Source organism: Carex rostrata, chromosome 33, assembly GCF_964058835.1.
Source record: "Carex rostrata chromosome 33, lpCarRost1.2, whole genome shotgun sequence".
NCBI lineage: Eukaryota > Viridiplantae > Streptophyta > Magnoliopsida > Poales > Cyperaceae > Carex > Carex rostrata.
In genome coordinates, this window is record NC_135950.1 from 3,479,225 (window position 1) to 3,504,342 (window position 25,118).

The 25,118-nt window shown below is 32.6% G+C and overlaps 3 protein-coding genes across 5 annotated transcripts in view; all 3 read left to right on the forward strand.

The window, feature by feature from the left end:
- Positions 1–859: 859 nt before the first annotated feature.
- LOC144548698 (GDSL esterase/lipase At2g27360-like) lies at positions 860–3,398 on the forward strand. The gene is made up of 5 exons (XM_078297428.1): positions 860–1,117; positions 1,291–1,509; positions 1,653–1,801; positions 2,378–2,654; positions 3,087–3,398. Exons 1-5 carry the CDS (start codon positions 862–864, stop codon positions 3,305–3,307), a joined length of 1,122 nt encoding a protein of 373 aa, XP_078153554.1. The 5' UTR covers positions 860–861; the 3' UTR covers positions 3,308–3,398.
- A 5,891-nt stretch (positions 3,399–9,289) lies between these two features.
- Positions 9,290–25,118, forward strand: part of LOC144548593 (putative disease resistance RPP13-like protein 3) — a 66,573-nt gene continuing 50,744 nt past the window's right edge. Inside the window, exons 1-4 of one of the 3 annotated variants that reach the window (XM_078297293.1) lie at positions 9,290–9,806; positions 10,068–10,289; positions 12,870–13,646; positions 14,114–15,633. In XM_078297293.1, the coding sequence (XP_078153419.1) occupies positions 9,409–9,806; positions 10,068–10,289; positions 12,870–13,646; positions 14,114–15,398 (2,682 nt within the window). In that variant the 5' untranslated portion in view covers positions 9,290–9,408 and the 3' untranslated portion in view covers positions 15,399–15,633. Of the gene's footprint in view, positions 9,807–10,067; positions 10,290–12,869; positions 13,647–14,113; positions 15,634–25,118 lie in introns of those variants that run through there. The other 2 variants (XM_078297297.1, XM_078297295.1) reach the window with 2 other exon arrangements.
- On the forward strand, positions 18,080–24,705 carry LOC144548594 (putative disease resistance RPP13-like protein 3). The gene is made up of 4 exons (XM_078297299.1): positions 18,080–18,624; positions 18,888–19,109; positions 21,983–22,759; positions 23,226–24,705. Exons 1-4 carry the CDS (start codon positions 18,227–18,229, stop codon positions 24,508–24,510), a joined length of 2,682 nt encoding a protein of 893 aa, XP_078153425.1. The 5' UTR covers positions 18,080–18,226; the 3' UTR covers positions 24,511–24,705.

Genomic DNA, 25,118 nt, shown 5'->3' on the forward strand with positions numbered 1-25,118 from the left:
AAGAAAACTTGACAAGAACTTAAATGTTTTAGCCAGTGTTTCAGTACGTAAGATGTAAGCAAATAAGTTACATTCATTATTTTTCTGGCAATTATCTTTTAAGTTTTAACATAAAAATAATACATTTCATTGTCTCAAAAGAAAGCTAAATATTATAAAACAAAAAATAAATTATATTTTATTTCAGCATGCACATATAGCCTATAGAGAGAAAGATACTACATAATTTGTTCTCCCCCCTCAATCCCCTCCTCTCTCTTTCTATATGGTGGATGAAGCTTTGAATCAGCCCTAACTGCATTATATATATATTGATCATTTTAGGCTATACACTTTATAGTATTAACAAAATTCTTCAAATTTCTTAGGTCTGGAACCGGTATGGCCGTTAACTTAGCAAATTTGATTGATATCTAACTTTGGTAAATGTACATATTTCAAAATAAATCATTATATATTAACTATTGCTACAGTATAACCGAATATGCATTTCAAGTCTCAACATACATTTCATAACCATTATACTCTTGTAACAACCAAATACATCCTAATATATAGAAATAAAAAAAATAAGAATAATAATATAAAATAAGAAGACAAGTGGAGAAAAATATAACAAATTAGTGACCTCTATCCTGTAACTGTTTTTGACTAAACATGGTTATATAATGTTTTATTTTCAATTAAAAGAAGACAGGTTGGATTCTGTAAATCTGTAATTTATCTTTAATATTTAGATAGGACATGGAACAAGAATAATTTACACCACAGAAGTTCTTACTAAATTTATAGCATTGCTTCCCATATAAATAGCAAAGATTTACTAGCTTGGATAAACACTAATTGGTTTTGATTGCCAACATGGATTCCTCCAAGCTTATGTTCTCTATTCCTATTTCTCTGTTCATTCTTGTTATTAACCTATGCACCGTTCCAATGCTTGGTAATTGCTTCGATCGCATTATTAACTTTGGCGACTCAATCAGTGATACCGGGAATGCCTACATTTCGAGTGGAAATGCTAGCACAAGCATTGGTACACTTCCATATGGAATGACTTACTTTCAAAAACCCACTGGTCGCTGGACTAATGGTCGAGTCATCATTGATTTCGTAGGTATTGAATGAATAAAATTGTTCTTTTTCAATTTTTCTTCTAGACACAGGTCGATTTCGGCCTAATAAGATATAATTAAATTTCTTCCATATTTATTCTCTTGTTATTATGAGTGCTGAAATATTAATTAATTGTAAATTACAAATTTCTGACAACATGATACATGGATGCAGCTGAACACTTTAATTTGCCCTTCGTGCAACCTTCTGTTGGTGGTAAAACACCCGAGTATTTCAAGAAAGGTGTAAACTTTGCTGTTGGAGGCGCAGGCGTGCTAAACAATTCAGAATTTACCAGAATGTCAGGAATAAATCCAGCACAGGCAGACAACTCTCTGTGGGTTCAGCTACAGTCTTTCAATAAACTCTTACCATTGATAGCTAATGGTTCTGGTAAGCCTACAAAAACTAATACAACTTCTGTTGGATGTAAATACTATATAGACATACATATATGTGTTGATTTCTATCATGATTATTGACATTGCAATTTAATTCTTAATTTATTGAAATACGATAGATTTATATCTCGACAGATGTCTCAGCCATGATGAAAAAATCGCTCATTTTTGTCGGAGAGATTGGAGGAAATGACTATAATCGCGGCCTAGCTTCCCTTGTACCGCTCGAAAAGATAACAACGTGGGTCCCACATGTAGTTTCTGCCATTGGTTCTGCTGTTAATGTAATTACTTCTATCAATCTGTTATTTCTATTATTGTTTTCCTGCAAAAAAAAAAAATTTGAGAGGAAAAAAATTGTTATCTTCATAACAGGATTTTGAAAAAAAAAAAACATTGGAATGGGGTTTTGTCCAAAGGGTTTTGGATGGAGGCTTATCAAAAGCCCAATTATATCCGTCCGATTTGGTTGACATTCGTGCAGACCAATTTAGGACTGCATGGATTTGAATTTATTTCGTGAATCTAAACTGTCCATCAAAAACCCAATGTGAATTGGACAGTTTAGGTATGGCTGTGGATAAGAAATTTGGAATGATTTTGAAATCAAAATACTTTGTTGTCCATCTAAAGTAATATTATTGTTAGAAAGATGGAGGTCATGCATCAGACAACATGTGCATTTGTCACTAGATCAAAGAATGATATACTTTTGTCCGTTTAAAGTTAAATGCAATTTTAAAGTATTGTATATTGTTAGAGTTCTTGCAAAGAATTTTTTTTTCTTTCCTGATGTAAATCTTCTAAATGAAGATCCTGAGAAAATAAACAGAAAAAAAAAATGTGTTACTAATTGACAGGATCTGATCAATCTTGGGGCTACTACATTGGTTGTGCCAGGAAATTTCCCAATCGGTTGCGCTCCTGTGTACCTTATGCAATACGAAACTAATAAACCCGAAGACTATGATCCGAAAACCGGATGCATCAACCGGTTGAATAATTTCTCCATCCACCACAATACCTTGCTTCAGGAAGAAATAAAGAAGCAAAGACAGCTTCATCCAAAGGCAAAAATTATCTATGCTGACTACTACGGTGCACTGCTAAATGTTTACCAGCATGCCAAGGACCTTGGTAATTTTACCCACTTGTGTATTATATATATATGGGCTATGATAAATTGCGAAATAAGAATCTTGTTTTACTTCACGCTCATATCTCCGTTTTTAGAGAAGAAAAAGGCAATTGAAATGTTGAAAAAAATTTACTATTTTTTTTATATAGGTAGAAAACCGCCGTTTTTGAATGGTTCCGGACTATAAAAAAACAGTGATTTTAAAATATTTAAAAAAATAGTAAAAAATTTCCAAAAAATATAAAATTTGGTCTCCAAACACATTTCAATATGGGTATCTTGTTGAGCTGTTTGGTCTTTGGAAATAGAGATATGAACGTGAAATAAAACTAGATTCTTATTTCGCAACTCACCATAGCCCATCTATGTATGTATGTGTGTGTGCGCGCGCGCCAGTACTGATGTTATTGTTATCTGTACAAACAATGCAGGTTTCAAGACTCCCTTACAAGCCTGCTGTGGATATGAAGGATCAAAATATCATTTTAGCTATGCTCATGGCTGCGGAGACAAGCAATCATCGGTGTGTGTGGATCCTTCGAAGGCTTTATCTTGGGATGGTATCCACCTAACAGAGGCTTCGTACCATGCGATTGCAAACGGAATATTGAGCGGGACATATTCTGATCCTCCCCTTTCGAAACTTTGCTAATTATATCATTTTTATGAAACAATTGTCATGCCATAAATGAAAAAACTTTCATCTCATATTTGGTGGATGAAATTGTCATATTTTCAAATGTTCTATTGTTATATTAGTTAGGTTACATAAAGCTAGCTTCCAAAAGAATTTTAAAGATGATATGGATCATTTTTCTCCTTCTGATATCAATTGCATGTTTATTTCTAGAATATAAATTAGACGAGTGAGGCTACGATATTATGCATAGCCACAATCAAGAGTAGCAGTCACAAGATTTTTTCCTTTTCCTAACAAAGGGTTAAGTTTTTTTTTTTTTTTCATGTACAATTAACTGAATAGAGCAAAGCATCGTAGATAAATTGTGGTCGAGCAATCAACCATTATTGGTTCATTAACAACATGGCATTTCCCTAGATGACATGTTTTTTTTTTATCTATCTAAATATTTCAAAAATAGTGATTTTCTATCTATCTAAAATAATTGAAAATTCTCAAAAATATAAAACTTGTTCTCCAATACAATTTTATATGAAAATTGTGTTGAGGGGTTCAAATTAATTATTTAAATTTTAAAAATAGAGATATAAATATTTAGTACGGACTGACATATATATGCACTTTGCAAAGTACCAATACCCTCCCTCATCTCTCTGTATATAAAAGTAGAATTAGTTTAATTTGTTATTTTACACATGCAACATCTAATTTTGAGAAATATGAGATTTTAAATTAAAAATAAAAAAAAAGTAAACGTTGGCTTGTACGTATTTGGAACTTGTTATGGCTCAGAAAAAATAGGCGTGAAATTTCCAATTTATTTTCTGTATTTAAATTATCGGGTGATTTACCGAGGACATGATAATACAAGTGAGGCTATTGTGTGCTATTCTCATCAAGTTCTTATTACTATATTGGATTCAAACGACAAATTCAAGCTGTTAAAACAGATCAAAATTCAACATCACGAGTAATGCGTGTAGATGTACAAATTAAATTTTGAAAATTTTGAATTTATTTAGTATAAATTAAGTCAAGCGGTAAAACAAAAAATATATAAGTTATTTTAATGCATTTATTTTTTTCATATTTTTTTGACAGCTTGATGATTTTGTGCTAAATGAAGTTGAAATATTTTAAAATTTTGCATATGCACGCATCACTCGTGAAGTAGATCAGTTTCAACAGTTTAAACTTGTCATTTGAAATCAATTCGATAAATTTAGAGTTAATTTCGTCAAGCCCTCTTAAGAAATGTATAGCACACGCATTCCAATAATATATTTTAATTTAATTTGAGAATAATTAAAAGGAGGTAGAAAGAAATTAAAATGTGATAAAATTTAAAAGTTATTATAAAGTGGAGTAAAATTGATAGAAAAATTATTTTTATTTTTATACTTACTTTAAAAAAAAATGGATAGATATTATTTAACACTTAGTTGATTCCATAAAAAAAAAACATAATTGAACTTTTTTTCGATTATAATTATTTCAAACTTAAGTTTAAAATATCATGATTGTTTTTAGGAACTATTAAGTTCAAAATAATAGATAAGTAATGTTTGTGGATAATTTATGTTAATTTGTTGAGAAAGAATTTATAAATGAAGGTGTAATTTTCATCTGCTTTCTTACAGTGGCAAAAATGATAGCAATTTATGATAACAATTACATAATTTGTTCCTTTTTCTCCAAAGATGAGTCCCCTCTTTGTCTCTTGAGTTATTTTTTTTTCTTGGTTTTCTCTGAATTGCTTTCATTGGCAAAAATGATAGCAATTACATAGAAACCTCTAAATTGCCAACTGTCAATTTAATTTTTAGAAAGAAGGATTATTTATTTCAATTAAGAAAAAAAACTATATGATTTGTGTTAGTTCCATAGAAAGGAAAGATGTTGCATTTGTTTCCCTCGCGTTTCCCACGCCACAGTAGAGTATTCCTTCTCTTCCCTCTCCGATTACCTTCTTATGGAATGGGAGACCGACGTGGACAGGCCATGCACACGGAAGTCACCTTTTCCATTCTTTCTGGGTTCCCTCCGTTCTCGAGTACACTCTTAGAAAAATATGAAAGCAATCACTAACAGTGTATATTTGAGAATAATTAAAAGGAGGTCGGAAGAAATTAAAATGTGAGAAAAAAATTGAAATGTTATTTTAAAGTGGAGTAACATTGATAGAAAATTTATTTTTATACTTTACTTCCAATAAAAAAAATGGATAGATATTTTACACTTAGTTGATTCTATACAAAATAAATATAATGGTTTTCTTATGTCATTCTTACTAGAAATAAAATGTTGAACTTTTTTTTGAAAAAAAAAATTTGAAATTTAAGTTTAAAATATCATAATTATTTTTAGGAACTTTTAAAATTAAAATAATAGATAATTAATGTTTCTGGACAATTTATATTAATTTGCTGAAAAATAATTTATAAATAAAGGGTTAATTTCCACTTACTTCCTTATAGTGGCCCTATGACTGTCCCTTTTCATCTATGATGGGTCCCCTCTTTGTCCACTGGACTCATTTTTTACGGAATTAACAATCACTGGAGAAAGAGAAACCAATCAAATACATGTGCTTCTAGAGAGTAACTGGACTTGTCCTCTCTCATGAAATGGAGTGGAATAAATAAATCCTTAAGATCCAAGACGAGCTTTGTTGAGAGACAATTTCAAGTCGCGAGACAATCTCATGCCGAGTCGTGCCGTGAACAAGTGAACATTGACCCGTGCCGTGCTATGTTGTGATCAAAATGTTAATGAATAGTCATGATAAACGAGTCACGCCGTGACTCGCGTGGCCTGACTATTCACGTACCGTGTCCAAACGTAACTGGTCACGTTTCTCACGTTTAACTATTTTTTTTCATAATTTAAGTTAGTTAATTCAAAATTCATCATTTGATTAAGACCTACCAGTTCTAATTACACGTGACTCGCGTGATTACGTGCTGTGCCATGACCGAATCTTTCGCGTGCCGTGCTGTGACCAAAATGTCAAGGGATGGTCACGGTACGCAATACACGAGTCACAACACGGAACAGTAACACGTGCTGTGCCATTTCGTGCCGTTCCGTGACGGAGCCAGCTCCGCCATGCCATTTTTTCCACACTAGAAACTATTGCGCATTATATATATAGAAAGAGTCGTTCCCTTCAGTTCAGTGGATAACAAATTATTGTTAAAATTTAAGAAGATGTATAACAAATTATTAGTTGCCAAAAAAACATTTTTATCTTCTCTTCTTTCTCAACAACATTAATTAACTTTATGTGCATAGTTTTTAATTTTTTTAAATTATATATCTTGACAAATTTGGAGGTTAAACCTATCAAATATTGCTACTAAAAATTGAAGGGATGAAAAAAACTATCAGATAAGCTCGATGAGAAACTTGCTTAATTAAGCCACTTTAAATCGTTTAACGGTTTTTGTCAGCCAAATGGAATTATCGGATCTAAACTCTAGGACCCGATATGGTCTTCACATTCTTGATGCACCTCCATCAATCTCAACAAATATCTAAAGAAGGCTGCCAGTATGGATAGAAAAAATGCAGAAAAACCCAGAAGTTCCAAACAATTGAAGTGCGAACCCCTACAAGTTCTTACAGAAGCCCTCATAAATTTCAAATATTAACTTGTACACTTGTTGTAATGACATGTAAATTAAATCTATAGAACCTTTCAGTTTACACAAAAATGAATTATTGGATCCAAACTCTAGGACCTGATATAATAGTTTTTGGCAGTTTAAATAATTTAACGAGTTCTGTCTGACAAAAGGAATTATCGGATCGAAATTCTAGGACCCAATATGAACTTGACGGTCTTGATGTACCCGCATCAATCTCAACAAATTTGAAAAGAAGGATGGTTGAAAAAAATGCAGGAAACCCAAAAGTTTCAAACAATTGAAGTGCAAGCCCTGTAAATTCTTTATAGAAGCCCTCATGAATATAAAATGTTCACAGTAAATGAGTGAAGTCCTTAGGAGCTAGGAAATTACCAAGAACCCTCAGCTGCTCGGCAAGTTCAGAAACCCTCAGAGATTTACCCAAAGATCCCTGAGAAGCTCGAAATTCCAAAATTACCCTTACAGCCTTGGAGAACTACAAATAAATTCAAATAAATTCCATCAAATCTAGAAAAAAACCTAATAAACCGAAATAAATTTCTTAAAATCACGAATAAACTCAAATAAAAATCAAGAAAATTTATAAACCCAAACTCAAAACCTAAAATACTTAATGTACAAAATATGTTTCTCAAAATCATATCATTTATCAATCATGAAATAATAACATAGTATTAGACATTTATAAATGAAGGGTAAATTTCCACAATCTTTTGTCTCCATATATAGATGGGTCCCTCGCTGTCTCTTGGGCTCATTTTCTTGGTTTCCTACGAATTAAGAAGCACTGGAGAAAGAGAAACCAATGAGGCAATGACATGTGCTTTTAGAGAGTAACTGGACTTACCTTTTCTTATGAAACGGAGTGAAATTAATAAATCCTCACGATCCAAAACAAGCTTTGTTGACGACAATTACAAGTGGCGAGCAGTCTCTCAGTCGTCACGTCCCCTTCAGTGGACCCCACGCGCCTTCAGATCTAGTGGACGCGATGCCATTACAGATTCACAGTTCACATAATTAATGAATTAATGAATGCTTCATTTCCTCCGAATTACCAAGGCACTTGAGAGTTGAGAAATCAATCACCTTAGCTTTGAAAGGGAAACTGGACATGTCCGTTGTTTTTGAAACGGAGAAAAAATTGCTCATTATTGACAGAGTCGTCCCCTTCAGTTCAGACTGGACTCCACTCACCCAACATAACATCCGCTTTAATAATTAACAGTGTTCTAAATAGCTAGCTATAGCTTTTTCGGACCATAAACACTAAGCTATAAGATAAAAGTGCGTTAACTCAGCTACGACCGCTATAGCTATAATAGCTGACCGCTATTACCGCTATGCTACATTGACTTCTTTTTTGCAATTTATATAGACTTCTATACTTCTATTCTTATTTCTAATGCTAAATGGTCTTTTACGATAAGTATGCTAAACCAAACTATGTGTTTTTGTTTTCATTTGTGATTTATTCTCTCATTCTATATCGAGAAATATTTAAATGTTAATTTTTCATTTTGATTGCTCTTCGCATAATATTTATTTGTAAAATTATTATTGTTCGTTTCAATTGAAAACTGATTTTGATTATTATTATTATTATTATAATATATCACATGTTTAAATATGTATATTGACTTCATTTACCTTATAAAATTAATTGCGCTTTGTCTATTATAATATGTAATACTATGAAGTATTAACTATTAAATAATGTTGTTTTTTAGATTTTTTCCCTTCTTATTTACATAACTGATAAAAAGTATAGACTTAAATTAGTCATTTAGTTGTTACATCAATTCTCTAATATTAATTATGTTAATAATTAGTAGAAATACAAAATATAAAATTTTAAAAGGGAAAATCGCTATGTATGACAGCTTTCGCTATAGCTACGCTATTCGGAATAGCTTTGTTTTTTTTGGTCTCCCCGCTATGCAGCTATAATCGCTATTTAGAACCTTGATAATTAATTAACCTTTCAATTGTACACAGATTTGATTTAGCTCTCCTACTCTCTCGCTCTCAGTAGCAGCTACACCTACTCTCCACCGGTAACAAAATCACTCCTCTATACTTTCTTGAGTTTTTTTTCCTTCTCTTGCTTGCATCTGTGATTATGTTGTGAACACCATCTTGTTGCTTGTTTTGTTTGTGCTCGTCAATATTTGTACAGTGATTTGATTTAGCTCTCCGATTCTCTCGCTCTCAGTAGCAGCTACTCCTACTCTCCACTGGTAAGAAAATCTCGGATCTATACTTTCTTCAGGTTTTTTTCCTTCTCTTGATACTATCTTCTAGCTAGCTCCTCTACTTCTTTAGGTTACTTTCCCTACAACAACCTTCATTCAAGCAAATGTACATTACTCTTTTCCTTTTGTCATGCCTTTCTCATAATTAATACACCAACATTTTTTGTTTCTCACTGGTTTCAGCTACCACCTAGAATACAGAAGAGAGATGGCTGAGAGCATTGTAAAGTTTGTGCTGAGCAAGCTCACTGATGTTGGAGTTAAGAAGGCTTTACAGCTATACAGCGTCGATGATCAAGTAGAGACAGTGACCCGTCAACTCGGCTGGATTCAGGCTTTCATGAAGGATGCTGACAAAAAGCAGATAACATCTGAGAGACAGAAGCATTGGGTAAAGGAGATGAGAGATGTTGCCTACTTAATAGAAGATGTCATTGACACCTTTCTTTCAGAGGTTCCACTAAAACCGCAAAAACCCACTGGCATGATGGAGTCCATGAACAAGAAGTTGAAGATAACAAAAAACCTACCGGTTGTACACAAACTTGTCGATGAGATAACTCAGATCAAGAAAAGGATGGATGAGATCGAAACTAGCAGACTCAGGTATGTTGGTCTCTTCACGGCTTATGATTATTTTGATTTAGTGTATTTTGTTTTGTATACTTAATGGAAGAGAGAATGAGGAAGGAAAATAAGGTGACAGAAATTTTCATACTAAACTGATATTTTTCAACTCTTTTAACTCTAGAAAATATAAACATTTAATTTATGTATAAATTTTCAAATACATTCACTCTAATTATTGGACTACTTAACTAATTTATTATTTTTATTATTTCTAACTAAACTATAAATTTCAACAAGGTTTGGAATTAATACTCTGGGCGAGGACAGTGGAGAGATCAAACTGCCCATAAGGCCACCCGTGCTACCGGACATCGATCCCAATGTTGTCGGGTTTAAGAAGGACAGAGACAATATTGTTAAGGAGTTGCTGGATGAGACCACTAAGAGGTGTTCTGTCGTTTCGATTTGGGGAGTTGGCGGGCTCGGAAAAACAACTCTCGCACAAAAAGTATACAATTGGTATGTGTTATATATTTGTTTTTTTTTTCTTTAAAGAACCTTTAGTTTTCAATTTAATTGTTTGTTTCAAGATGATTAAACGCTTATTTGCAACAATAGAGTTTGTTGAATTTTATATATATTTAGTCAACAAGTGTTTTCCAAATTATGAACTCTTATTTTAATTTTATAAACTCTTATTTTGTTCTGACTTCATGACCACTATATATTTCAACTTCAAGCTTTTGTAGAAATTATGAAACATGTTTGATAAATTTTTTGAAATTGTAAATCGATTTTCCAAATTATCAAATCCCGTCACTACAAATTTTGAACAAATTGTCTGATGAATTAATGAATTACGAGATAATTGCCTCATATGATTAGTTTTGTAGTTAAAAACTTAAATTTTATTAAATCAACTAATCAAGTCCATATAATTTTTAATTTTTAGTCAATCAATTGTACATAATTATAAGAAAAGTATGTATTAAGACGATTTATCACAAGGCTGACAATAATTGACTGAACAAATGGGTCGAACTAGACAATTTTGAACCTAACGTTTGGTTGGTTGAGTCGGAATTGAATTCATATCTTCTGATGTAACATAATATTATTATGTTTACATTCGCCTTGTCTGATTAGTATCTGAGCAATTCGTTCCGAGGTGAAATGCATGAGATTTCTTTTAATATTTATACAGATTTAATGGATGGTCCGAATCTAACAAAAATAATATGATATCGGGTGATAAGAATTCGTCGGAATCTAGCATTTGATTATGTGAAGAGTGAAGTGGATTTGAGATGGGCCGGAATTCACATCCCTTGATATATATCTCAAATTTTTAGTTGATATGTGAAAAATTGGACAGTTCAAATCTTTTCTGCATAAATTTTCAAAGCACAATAATATTGTTTCCCTGCATTCCGAATTGGAAATGAACTCGAATAAATTGAAAATTTGAGATCCGGCCAACTAAATTCTCCAATTTGATCTAATTCTTTAATATCTATAAGTTTTATAACACACAACTAAATGTTACTATTACTTACGTACTAACTAGTTGTAAATTTATATTTCCTAGCTTGTTATTTATGAAACCAACAATATTTATTAATCATAAAGTATTTCAAAATATAATTGGATACTATGGATTCTGACTGATATTACAACCAATAAAGTAGCCATTAGAAATTAAGTTAGTAGCAATTATGACCAAACATCTTGAACCTCAAATGTCGGGCTGAATATGACATTTCTCAAAAAAACAAAATTCATGATCCAATATGAACCCAACCCGATCCAAAAATTTGACATATCTAATCATAATGATTAATCATGCATTTATTAATTGTGGTTGTAACATTTTCATTAAAGTAGCCAAGTAGGCCATTGAGGGTTAAATTGATTTGTTCTTGTTGGATGCCTTTATTAACCCAACCCAACCCATCCCTTCCCATTCCGAACATGTCATTGAGGGCATGCCGGGATATGTTTCTTTTGTATTGCATGTACGGTAATTGATAATGTGCAAATTTAAACAAGATCAAAAGCTAGATCTCATAAACAACGGCTGAATCGTGCGAATTGATATTGTGCAAATCTATTTGTATAGCTCTAATTAAAGTGACAAATGAATAGTTCGGATTCGGTTCAGCGAGGTAAAAAATTTGTGATTTGAGTATAATGCAGATAAATTCGGAAATGATTCGGTACAATAAAGAAGAAAAAAAAACCTAAACGTTTTTTTTTAAAATTTGCATTTATTTCACGTTTTTATTGCGAATAATTCATAATTTGCATTTTATTCGCGATAAAACGTATTATACGTTTTTTTATGTTTTATTCGGGATTCAGTTTGAAAAAACACAGTTCTCATCCACAAGTCTTATCACTATGACGACAACAACTTTTGCATTTTCAAACCTTCATTGATGTCTCTGGCCGACCTAGCTAATAGCTAAACCAGAGCCCTTTAGATTGGTAACAAAAAATACAATTTTCTATTTACGCATAAATTTAACCATCAAAACGCACACAGATATATATATATATATATATATATATATATAGAGGTGGGCTACGGTGAGTTGCGAAGTAAAACGCGTTTCTACTTCACGCCGTATTTTTATTTTGAAAATCCAAACGACCGATCCGAACCGTTAGATGTTTAATCCATATTGAAATGTGCTTGGAGACCAAATTTTACATTTTTTGGAATGTTTTTACTATTTATTAAGCATTTTTGAAAATTGCTGTTTTGCTGTGAACAGTAAAAAACAGTAAAATTTTCTGGACCATCAGATCAGTGACTTTCAAAATTGCTTAATAAATAGTAAAAAAATTCTAAAAAATGTAAAATTTGGTCTCCAAGCACATTTCAATATGGAGAACAAGATGAACGGTTCGGATCGACGTTTTGAACTTAAAGATCGCAAAATATGAGCGTGAAGTAAAATAGTCGCTTTACTTCGCAACTCACCGTAGCCCACCTCTATATATATATATATATATATATATATTTTAATCTTTTTTTAGTCTATTATCTTTACATTTTTGTTATACTAAAATTCACAACATGTTTTATTTTTATAGTGATGATATCAAGACACAATTTGAACTTCGCATATGGGTAGCTATTTCTCAAAAATTCGAACTGATTGACATTTTGAGAAAAGTAGCAAAACAACTCCAGCTTTCTATCGATCCGAGCAAGCAATCAAGTGATTTTCTTACTGAGATTTATGGGTCCTTTAGAGACAAAAAGTACCTCATAGTCTTTGATGATGTTTGGACAGATGAACTATGGACTCAAATTGGAGCAGCACTCCCAAACGAAAATAATGGTAGTAGAGTACTTATAACCACTAGGTCCTCTGAAGTTGCCAAGGATGCAGATCCCACGTGTGAACCATACAAACTTGGGTTCTTAACAAAGGAGTTAAGTGTAGAGCTTTTCTTGAAAAAGGCTCTTCCAAATCATGATCCAAACAAAAGTACTTTTAATGATCTTTGTGATATCACAGATCAATTTGTTCAAAAGTGCGGTGCGTTGCCTCTCGCATTGGTTGTTTTAGGAGGCCTATTATCAAGGAAACCATGCAACTATATTGCTTGGAGTAAGGTGTTACAAACAATGAGTTGGCATGCTAATGATGGAAAGAAATGTAGCGAGATTATAGGCACTAGTTATGAGGATCTACCATTTGCTCTTAAGTCATGCTTTCTGTACTTTGCCGCATTTCCCGAAGACCGTGATATCGATGCCGAATCTTTAATTCGAATGTGGGTTGCAGAAGGCTTCATACCACAAGAAAATAACAAAACATTAGAAGAAACTGCAGAGAGTTACTTGGAGGATCTCGTGCAGAGGTATAACTTCTTCATTTAATGTATTACACATTTTAGTGTAACATGCTAATATCATTGTTGAATATACATGTGTTAGTTCCAATTTAGTTATTTATTCATAAAAGTCTATAGGCATATATTAAACGATTTGGATACAACAAGGTTCTAATATAAGGAGCACTACAAGAGAAACAAAAAGGAAAAAAAAGAAAAAAATAATAATGCACAATGCAATCAGCACATACAAGTTATGTATAGAGTTTCCAATTGAATTGTTTCGAAGCTAAATATTTTTCTTTATGAAACATTTACTGTCCTCAAAATTTTTTAGTGTAAATATTATAATACATAATCAATACTAATTTCTTTAACTACTAATTACCTTAGAAAAACGTGAGCCCCAAAAATTTAGTTGTGACCTTTATGAGCACTCCAAATCAGATGTTCTTGTATGTTTAAAACAAATTTTCTTATTGTATATATAACAGGAGCCTGGTTCAAGTAAAATCTAGACATTTTGATGGTTCTATCGAACATTGCTGCATTCACGATCTCCTACGGGATCTTGCTATCCAAAAAGCTAAGGAGGACAACTTTCTTGTGGTGTATTCTCATCCAGATTGTGATCAACAAAGCTTGAGTAGGGCGCGTCGTGTGGCAGTTCACCATCCAGATTGTGATAAACTCGTGATGAGCCAAAACCTCCGCACTCTGTTGTGCTTTCATGGTAAAGTCATGCCAAATTGTTCTAAGCAAAAGCTGCTCAAAGTGGTAAGCAGTAATACATCCTTGGAAAGCATAGATGTGAGAATGTTTGAGGGATTATGTCAGTTAAGATATCTGAATCTTAGAGGGAATCTAAGCGAGAAGTGTACTGGGCCAGATGACAAGTATGGAAAAAGATACTTGAAGAAAGTGCTAGGCACCATGAATTGTATACAGACTCTTAATGTCGATCTAGCTATATGTGGGCAAACCTTCCGCACATTTATATTTCCTGATTGTGGATGGAACATGAAGACACTGAGGCATGTCTGGACTGGACAAACATATCCAGAACTGCCACCATCAACAGAACTATCAAATTTGCAAACGCTTAGCTTGGTTACTACCAATGAATCATGGGAAACTAGGTTACCTCATTTACCAAATTTACGTACATTACGTTTATTACACCAAAAATCATGTTCATGGATGGTAGTTGCCAATTTCCTTGACACGTTAAAGAACCTGATCTCTCTCTACGTAAGAGGTTCTTTTTCAGGAGACATATTTGATATGAGAAAATTTTCATTTTATCAGAATCTACAATCTCTAACATTATGGTTTGAGAATTATGAGGGGACCCCTAATGAAATGGCCACTGATGTTTTCATGTTACCTCCTCACCTCATTTATCTTGAGATTCATAATTGTCACTTCCAGCAAGATATAATGCCGGTATTGGAGAATCTACACTGTCTCAAGAGACTCAAACTATTGGGAGTTAATAAAACTAATCGAAAAATGAGATGTTCAGCTAAAGGCTTTAACCAATTAGAGCAATTGAGGCTTTTTCTGATTACCGTGCTAGAGGATTGGGAGATAGAGAAGGGGGCCATGCCCATTCTTAAAAACCTCGATATTTATGGATGTTTTAAATTGCGTGTTCCTCAGGGGCTGCGACACCTAACCAACCTTCAAAAATTGGAATGGTGGGGTGTGGGCGATGAGGGTATGGCAGACGAGGTTCGCCAATTATGCAAACATGTTCCTTCACTTATATTAATTTAACTATTGATATAGTCATGCATGAACTCCGGTCAATGCATATTTTACTCCTCCAAGACTCCAATTTCATATTTGGCATCTGTTTTCTCTTAAATTTCTTGTATGCATGTGTGCTTTGCATTTTTAATTTAATTTCTGATGTTTTTATTTTTTTCTCTCTTGAGATAAAAAACATATATAGTTCAAGATTGCAAGTTTGAGTTTTCTTATAATATTACGTAGCCGAGGGCGGGCATATTCTATTTTTTATTTATAGCAAGCTTCTAAAATACAATCATGCATGCTAGGAGTGTACAAAATTATGAAGTATACAAGATTGACAAAAAAAAAATACAAACAACGACAATTTTGTATTTGGAAAAAGATTGTACTGATGAAATTCTCTTTCCTATTTTCAAACATATCCCACAATCCGATATTTTATTTTATCTTTAGCATTAAAAATATTTATATATGTCCCATCAAATTAATTATGGGATATTTTCATTCTAGCATAAACGACATTTCGAAATCAAATAAAACTGCCGTCAGAGGCATTTAAAAAAATATTTCAGAATAATTTTAACGCTATTTTAGAAAATGTATTTTATACATAATAATTTAAAAAAATAAATATTCATACCGTATTTGCATGCTTTAGAAGAATAAACTGTAATGGTTTAACAAATAATATATTAAATTAAACGGCTATGCATGTCCTTGCCTTATTCGGATTATCCACTATTCAAAAAATATATTCAACTAATGCTCCTTAATTTTGGGTTCCTTATTCGGAGTACGATGAAAAAAAACTGACATACAAAGAAAAAAAAATATTAATAAAACACAACTATGAAACTAAAAATAAAACAGAGACATAGTTAATCGATCCTTGCTCTGTTATTGGCTTCTTCTTTGCATTATGTCACAAAAAAAAAATTCAAAAATTAAAAGCATCCCCTCTTGCTCTCTCTCTATGATTTTGATGCAATAAACAAGTCCTTTGCATTTTGATTATAAAGCCAAGGAATGCACTTAGAGAAACTAATTATTTGTGAAATTTTCTTGGTGAATTACATGAAAAAAATAAATAATCTTGATGAACAATAGGTTAAATTTACATTTTGTAAATGGTATTCTATTGGATTGTAATCTCCTCTTATCTCTAGTGATTTTTTTTAGAAACCATAAATAAAAAATAAAAATTTATCAAACCAACTTCATTGCTTTGGTTCTTACAAAAATCATAAGAACCGAGATGTCATTTCGGTTCGAAATTTCTTTTTGGGAACAGAGATGCCATTTTGGTCCGATTTTTTTTTTTCGGGACCGAGATGTCATTTCGGTTAGAACTATTTTTACAGATTTTGATAGAAAAATGATGTAGAAACTTGTGAAAACACCTCAGACCGAGATATTATTCGGTCCCGGAAAAAATAAAACATTTCAGACCGAAATGACATCTCTGTTCTTATGATTTTTGTAAAAACCAAACCAATCAAGTTGGTTTGGTAAATTTTTATTTATTTATTTATTGTTTTTAAAGAAATTCCATATCTAGTTGCGTTTTTGAGTCGTAGAACTATATTGATTTCTACGAGGTTTAAGCTATCTAGTTGTTACGGATTCTCTGTAGTATTTGTTTTAATAGCTATGAATGTATTGAATGAGTCTCCTAACTGTATTATAACGACTTGCTACATGGATAGATACATTAGACAGCTAGAAGTGATCCCTTATTAGATTTGGATGCTTTTTTGTGTGTCATTATTGTGTAGCAATCCATGTACAAGGTTTACTAGTTAAGGAGATCAAGACTTTGTTATAGGAATGGCTATATATACTAGTTCTCTACAACTTCGTTCTCTCATGAGATTTGTTGTTTCCATTCGTTTTTTTTTTTTTTTGGGTTCTAACAAGAAATTTATAAAAGCCCATGTGGCCATGAAATTTTTTTTTTCTATTCACATTTTTATCACGGTGACCATAAATTATTTTTTACAAAAAGGAAAAAAAGGTACAGATCATTCACGAATAAAACGTAAAAAAATGCGAACTCTTTTTAATTTTTTTTTTCCATGTGGTACCGAATTATTTCTGAATTATACCCGATTATTTTAAATTACAAACTTTTGACCTTGCCAAATCAAACTCAAACGTTTCATTATTTGTTACCTTAGCCTGAATCCATTAAATTCGAGATTTTCTTAAACTTCAAATATTGGATCCAAATTTTTTTCCGAATCCGTAAATGCTTATAAAATTCGGCCACTCATTATAATATCCTATATTATTTTATATTAATTTCTACAAATATAAAAATATGGATTTGAAGGACCAATCCATAACAAATAGTGATGAGATCAATTCAAATTGGACATGTCCAGTTTTGACTGGTCAAATACTTTTGAAAGTTGATGTTGAAAGCCTGAAAATATTGCACACACACGTCACAATTATAAAAGAAATTAAGCTTCTCATCAAATTGACAACAAAAAAAATCAAACAAAATATTCCAAGACTCGCTATATTGACTAACTCTGTTGTTATATATATATATATTACACGGTTCAGCTTAACGAGTCGCGAGCAGTCCAGTCACCACGTCCACTTCAGAGTTAATGCTATCTCCTTCACATATTAATTGAATGCTTAACAACAGCTCGGGCCCGATGCTATCTCCTTCACATAATGAATGTTTATCTCACCCAACATTGCATCAACCAGCGGCAAGTTAGAGGCATTTATATATATTCCTCTTTTCCTTTTATCACGCCTTTCTCATAATTATACACAAACATTTTTGGTTTCTCATCGCTAGTTTCAGCAGCCAGATAGAATACAGAAGAGAGATGGCTGAGAGCATTGTAAATTTTGTGCTGAGCAAGCTAACTGATGTTGTAGTTAAAGAGGTTTTACTCCTATACAACATCGATGAGCAAGTAAAGACAGTGACCCGTCAACTCGGCTGGATACAGGCTTTCATGAAGGATGCTGACAAGAAGCAGATAACAGATGAGAGACAAAAGCATTGGGTAAAGGAGGTGAGAGATGTTTCCTACTTAATAGAAGATGCTATTGACACCTTTCTCTCGGAGGTCCCTCCAAAACCGCAAATACCCACAGGCATGATGGAGTCTATCAAAAAGAAGTTGAAGATAACAAAAGAACTACCGGCTGTATACAAACTTGCCCATGATATAACTCAGATCAAGAAAAAGATGACTGAGATCGAGGCTAGCAGACTCAGGTATGTTGATCTCTTCACGGCCTATGTTGATTTTGATTCAGTCTATTTTGTTTTCTATACTAAATGAAAGAGAAAATGAGGAAGGAAAATAAGATTGACATAAATTTTCATACTAAATTGATATTTTTTAACTCATTTAACTCTAGAAAATCTAAACATTTAATTTATGTATAAATTTTCAAATACATTCACTCTAATTATTGGACTAATTAAACTAATTTAATATTTTTCTTATTTCTAACTAAACTATAAATTTCAACAAGGTTTGGAATTAATACTCTGGGCGAGGACAGTGGAGAGATCAAACTGCCCATAAGGCCACCCGTGCTACCGGACATCGATCCCGATGTTGTCGGGTTTAAGAAGGACCGAGACAACATTGTTAAGGAGTTGCTGGATGAGACCACTAAGAGACGTTCTGTCGTTTCGATTTGGGGAGTTGGCGGGCTCGGAAAAACAACTCTCGCACAAAAAGTATACAATTGGTATGTGTTATATATTTGTTTTTTTTTTCTTTAAAGAACCTTTAGTTTTGAATTTAAATGTCTGTTTCAAGAAGATAGATTAAACTCTTAATTGCAACAATAGAGTTTGTTGAATTATATATATATTTAGTCAACAAGTGTTTCCAATTTTGTGCTGACTTCACCACTATTGATTTCAACTTCAAGCTTAATTTTGTAGAAATTATGAAACATGTTTGATAAATTTTCTGAAATTGTAAATCGATTTTCCAAATTATCAAATCCCGTCACTACAATGTTTGAACAAATTGTGTGATGAATTTATGAATTACGAGATAACTGCCTCATATGATTAGTTTTGTAGTTAAAAACTTTAATTTTATTAAATCAACTAATCAAGTCCATATAATTTTTAATTTTTAGTAAATCAATTGTCCAATTTGATCTAACTCTTTAATATCTATATGTTTTATGAGGAGATTTCCAATGCCTCATTTTTTTCATATCTCATCATATATACCTCATATTTTATATCTACATTTTCAAATTCCAAATTGTTGATCCAAACATAATATTTATACTAAAATATGCATGGAGATGAAATTTTATATTTTCAAAAACAGTGATTTTCTACCCATCTTAAAAAATAGTAAAAATTTCCAAAAATTATAAAATTTCATCCCTAACCATATTTTAGTATATATAGCATGTTGAACGGTTCGGATCGACAATTTGAACTTAAAAACGAAAATATAAAATATGAGGTATAATGAGGTATGAAAGACATCAGGCATTAGAACCCTCATGTTTTATAACACACAACTAGATGTTACTATTACGTACTAACTAGTTGTAAATTGATATTACTTAGTTATTTATTAAACCAACATTATTTATTAATAATAAAGTACTTCAAAATATAATTGGATATTATGGATTCTGACTGATATTACAACCAATAAAATATTCATGATTTGAAAAGTAGCCATTAGATTAGAAATTGAGTGAGTAGCAATTATGACTCGAGATTTTGGCGGGAGATTGGCTCAATAAAATATTCATGATTTACCCAGGTTGCAGATTGACTCTGCGACCCCATTTTGGCGGGACTGCACAACCAATCTGCGGCCCCACCTTTTTAAAAAAAAAAAGGAACATTTATTAACTAGATGACAAAAAAAAAATCATTTTCTATCAAAAAATACAGACCACGCTGCAAGATCCAAAACTTCAATATCGAACTTCAATATGTAATTCTTGATATATCTCTATGAATTTTGAAAATAATAATAATAATTATCATATAAAGGATATATATTGAACAATTATAGATAATTTCAATGATCTTTGAATAATAAATGAAACTGTAATCCATTAAAAAAAATAAGCAAACGCACACAATAATTAAATAGTAAATGCATTTTAAAATAATTATATGGGTAATTCTTGAATAATTTTTTAGGCTTTTGAAAAAACTAATACCAGTCGTTGTGTGTCTACCGTTGATAGAAAACATAAACTGGATTTTTGAGACACTAAACGACGTTTTTTTGCAATTCTAATTCCGTCGGATCCCCGGGCAAGGTCCCGACTATCTCATCTCCCCCTTTCCGAATTGAGGTCATACACGCAAATCCGACTTTCCTAGACAAAGTTATGGTTGTTTAAAGTTTTAAAAAAATGATGCTTCCATACAAAAACACCGATAACACATCGATGACGCACCCATGCTCTTCTAAACGACCATAACTTTATTATTGTCAAAACATCGATGACGCACCCATGCAGATTAGCCATAACTCTAATTTTTTGTAGAAATATTTTTTTTGTCTTGTAGTTAATAAATGCTCCTTAAAAAAAAAGTGGAGTCGCAGATTAAATCTACAGACTCTAGTCTGGGACCGTAGATTGGTTGTGCGGTCACCCAAAAATGGGACTGCGCAGCTAGTCTGCGGCCTGGGTAATTATCGAATTCTGACCAAACGAGGGTGTTTTGATTTTTTTTTTTTTTTTTTTGGAATATGGTAAAAATAAAAATTTCGGCAATTATGACCAAACATCTTGAACCTGAAATGTGGGCTGAATATGACATTTCCAAAAAAAAAAATAATAATAAAAATTTCATGATCCAATATGATTCATTAAAGTAGGCCATTGAGGGTTAAATTGATTTGTTCTTGTTGGATGCCTTTATTAACCCAACCCAACCCATCGACCCATGCATCCCGAATATGTTTCTTTTGTAGGCCACTGAGGGCATGCCGGGATATGTTTCTTTTGTATTGCATGCATGGTAATTGATATTGTGCAAATTTAAACAAGATCAAAAGCTAGATCTCATAAACAACGGCTGAATCGTGCAAATTGATATTGTGCATATCTATTTGTATAGCGCTAATTATAGTGACAAACTAATAGTTCAGATTCGGTTCGGCAATGTCAAAAATTTGTGATTCGAGTATAATTCGGAAATGATTCAGTATAACAAGGAAGAAAAATAAAAACCTAATTTAAAAAAAAAAAATCGCACTTATTTCATGTTTTTATTGCGAATAATTCATAATTCGCATTTTATTTGCGAATAAATGTATTATACGTTTTTATTTATTTATTCGGGATTCGATTCGAAAAAACGCGAATTTCTCACAAGTCATATCACTATGGCGCCAACAGCTTTTGCATTTTCAAACCTACATTGATGTCTCTGGCCGACCTAGCTAATAGCTAAACCAGAGTCCCTTAGATTGGTAATAAAAATTACAATTGTCTATTTAGGCATATAAATTTAATCATCAAAACCGCACACAGATATATATTTGTTTAATCTTTTTTTAGTCTCTATTATCTTTACATTTTTGTTGTACTAAAATTCACAACATGTTTTATTTTTACAGTGATGATATCAAGAAACAATTTGAACTTCGGATATGGGTATCTATTTCTAAAAAATTCGAACTAATTGATATTTTGATAAAAATAGCGAAACAACTCCAGCTTCCTATCGATCCGAGCAATCAATCAAATGATTTTCTTACCGATATTCATGGGTCTCTTAGAGACAAAAAGTACCTCATAGTCTTTGATGATGTTTGGACAGACAAGCTATGGACTCAAATTGGAGAAGCACTCCCAAACGAAAATAATGGCAGTAGAGTACTTATAACCACTAGGTCCTCTGAAGTTGCCAAGGATGCAGATCCCACGTGTGAACCATACAAACTTGGGTTATTAACAAAGGAGTTAAGCATAGAGCTTTTCTTGAAAAAGGCTCTTCCAAATCATGATCCAAATAAAAGTACTTTTAATGATCTTCGTGATATCACAGATCAATTTGTTCAAAAATGCGGTGCGTTGCCTCTCGCATTGGTTGTTTTAGGAGGCCTATTATCAAGGAAACCACACAACTATATTGCTTGGAGTAAGGTGTTACAAACAATGAGTTGGCATGCTGATGATGGAACGAAATGTAGCGAGATTATAGGCACTAGTTATGAGGATCTACCATTTGCTCATAAGTCATGCTTTCTGTACTTTGCCGCATTTCCCGAAGACCATGATATCGATGCCGAATCTTTAATTCGAATGTGGGTTGCGGAAGGCTTCATACCACAAGAAGATATTAGAACATTAGAAGAAACTGCAGAGATTTATTTGGAGGATATCGTGCAGAGGTATTACTTCTTCATTTAATGTATTACACATTTTAGTGTAACTTGCTAATATCATTGTACAAGTGTTGGTTCCAATTTAGTTATTTATTCATAAAAGTCTGTAGACATATATTAAACAGTTTGGATACAATAGGTTTCCAATATAAGAAGCGCTACAGGAAAAACAAAAAGGAAAAAAAGAAAAAAGATAAATAAAGTACAATGCAATCAGCACATACAAGTTATGTACAGAGTTTCCAATAGAATTGATTTATAGCTATATATTTTTCTTTATGAAATATTTACTGTCCTCAAAATTTATTCAGGTTAATATAATAATACATAATTAGTACTTTCTTTAAGTTCTTACCTTAGAAAAATGTGAGCTAGCTCCATTAATAATTTAGTAATGACATTTATGAACTCTCCAAATCGGATGTGCTTGTATATATGTTTAAAACAAAATTTCTTATTGTATATATAACAGGAGCCTGATTCAAGTAAAATCTAGATCTCTTGATGGTTCTATCGAATATTGCTGCATTCACGATCTCCTACGGGATCTTGCTATCCAAAAAGCCAAGGAGGACAACTTTCTTGTGGTGTATTCACATCCAGATTGTGATCAACAAAGCTTGAGTAGGGCGCGTCGTGTGGCAGTTCACCATCCAGATTGTGATAAACTCGTGATGAGCCAAAACCTCCGCACTCTGTTGTGCTTTCATGGTAAAGTCATGCCGAATTGTTCTAAGCAAAAGCTGCTCAAAGTGGTAAGCAGTATGAAATGGTTGGAAAGCATAGATTTGGGAATGTTTGAGGGGTTAACTCAGTTAAGATATCTGAAACTTAGAGGGAATCTAAGTGAGAAGTGTACTGTGCCCGATGACAAGTATGGGAAAAGATACTTGAAGAAAGTGCTAGGCACCATGAATTGTATAGAGACTCTTCAGGTCAGTCTATTTACACGTGGGCAAACCTTCGACCCATATAATTTTCCTGATTGTGCATGGAACAACAAGACACTAAGGCATGTCTGGACTGGATCATCTGTACCAGAACTGCCACCATCAATAGAACTACCAAATTTGCAAACGCTTGGAAGGGTTACAGCCAATGAATCATGGAAAACTGGGTTACCTCATCTACCCAATTTACGTACATTACATTTATTACACGACAAATCATGTTCATGGATGGTAGTTGCCGATTTCCTTGGCACGTTAAATAATCTGATCTCTCTCACCCTAATTGGTTCTTTTTCCGAAGACATATTTGATATGAGGAAATTTCCATTTTATCAGAACCTACAATCTCTAACATTATCGTCTAGCAATAATGGGGAGACCCCTAATGAAAAGGCCCCTGATGTTGTCATGTTACCTCCTCACCTCATTAATCTTGTGATTCAAAATTGCCTCTTCCAGCAAGATGTAATGCCGGTATTGGAGAATCTACAATGTCTCAAGAGTCTCACACTATGGCGAGTCAGTAAAACTAATCGAAAAATGAGATGTTCAGCTAAAGGCTTCAACCAATTAGAACAATTGTGGCTAATTAGCATTACCGTGCTAGAGGATTGGGAGTTAGAGGAGGGGGCCATGCCCATTCTTAAAAAACTCTGGATTGGTGGATGTAAAGAATTGTGTGTTCCTCAGGGGCTACGACACCTAACCAACCTTCAAAAATTGGAATGGTGGGGTATGGGCGATGAGGGTAAGGCAGACGAGGTTCGCCAATTATGCAAACATGTTCCTTCACTTGATTTAGAGTAGCTGTTGATAGAGCCATGGACTCCTATCAATGCATATTTGACTCCTCCAAGATTCCAATTTCATATTTGGCATAGTTTTCTCTTAATTAAATTTCTTGTATGGGCGTGTGCTTTGCATTTTTAATTTAATTACTGATGTTTTTATTTTCTTTTTCATTGAGACAAATTAAGAACATTGTTAAAGATTGTATGTTTGAGTTTTGCCACATATATATACAACTATCTTTTTAAATACGTTCCACACGGGGCTAATAAAATCATACTGGGAGTATTGTACTAAATTATGAAGTATATATTCGACTGACAAAAAAAATAAAGTTAATTTAGAAAGGTTGACGAAAAATTTTATTTCTAAAAAAAAAAAAAGTCAAATTCTCTTTCCTTTAATTGTGCAAATGTATCCCACATTATATCCGATGTTTTTTTTTTATCTTTAGCATTAAAAATATTTAAACGTGTCTCATGAGATCAAATAGAGGATATTTTCATCCTAGCATAAACGGCATTTCGAGACGAAATAAAACTGTTGTTAATTAGGGACAACATTTCAACACATATAAAACGCTATTGATGACATTAATTGCTTTTCAAGACAGTTTAATTTCAAGT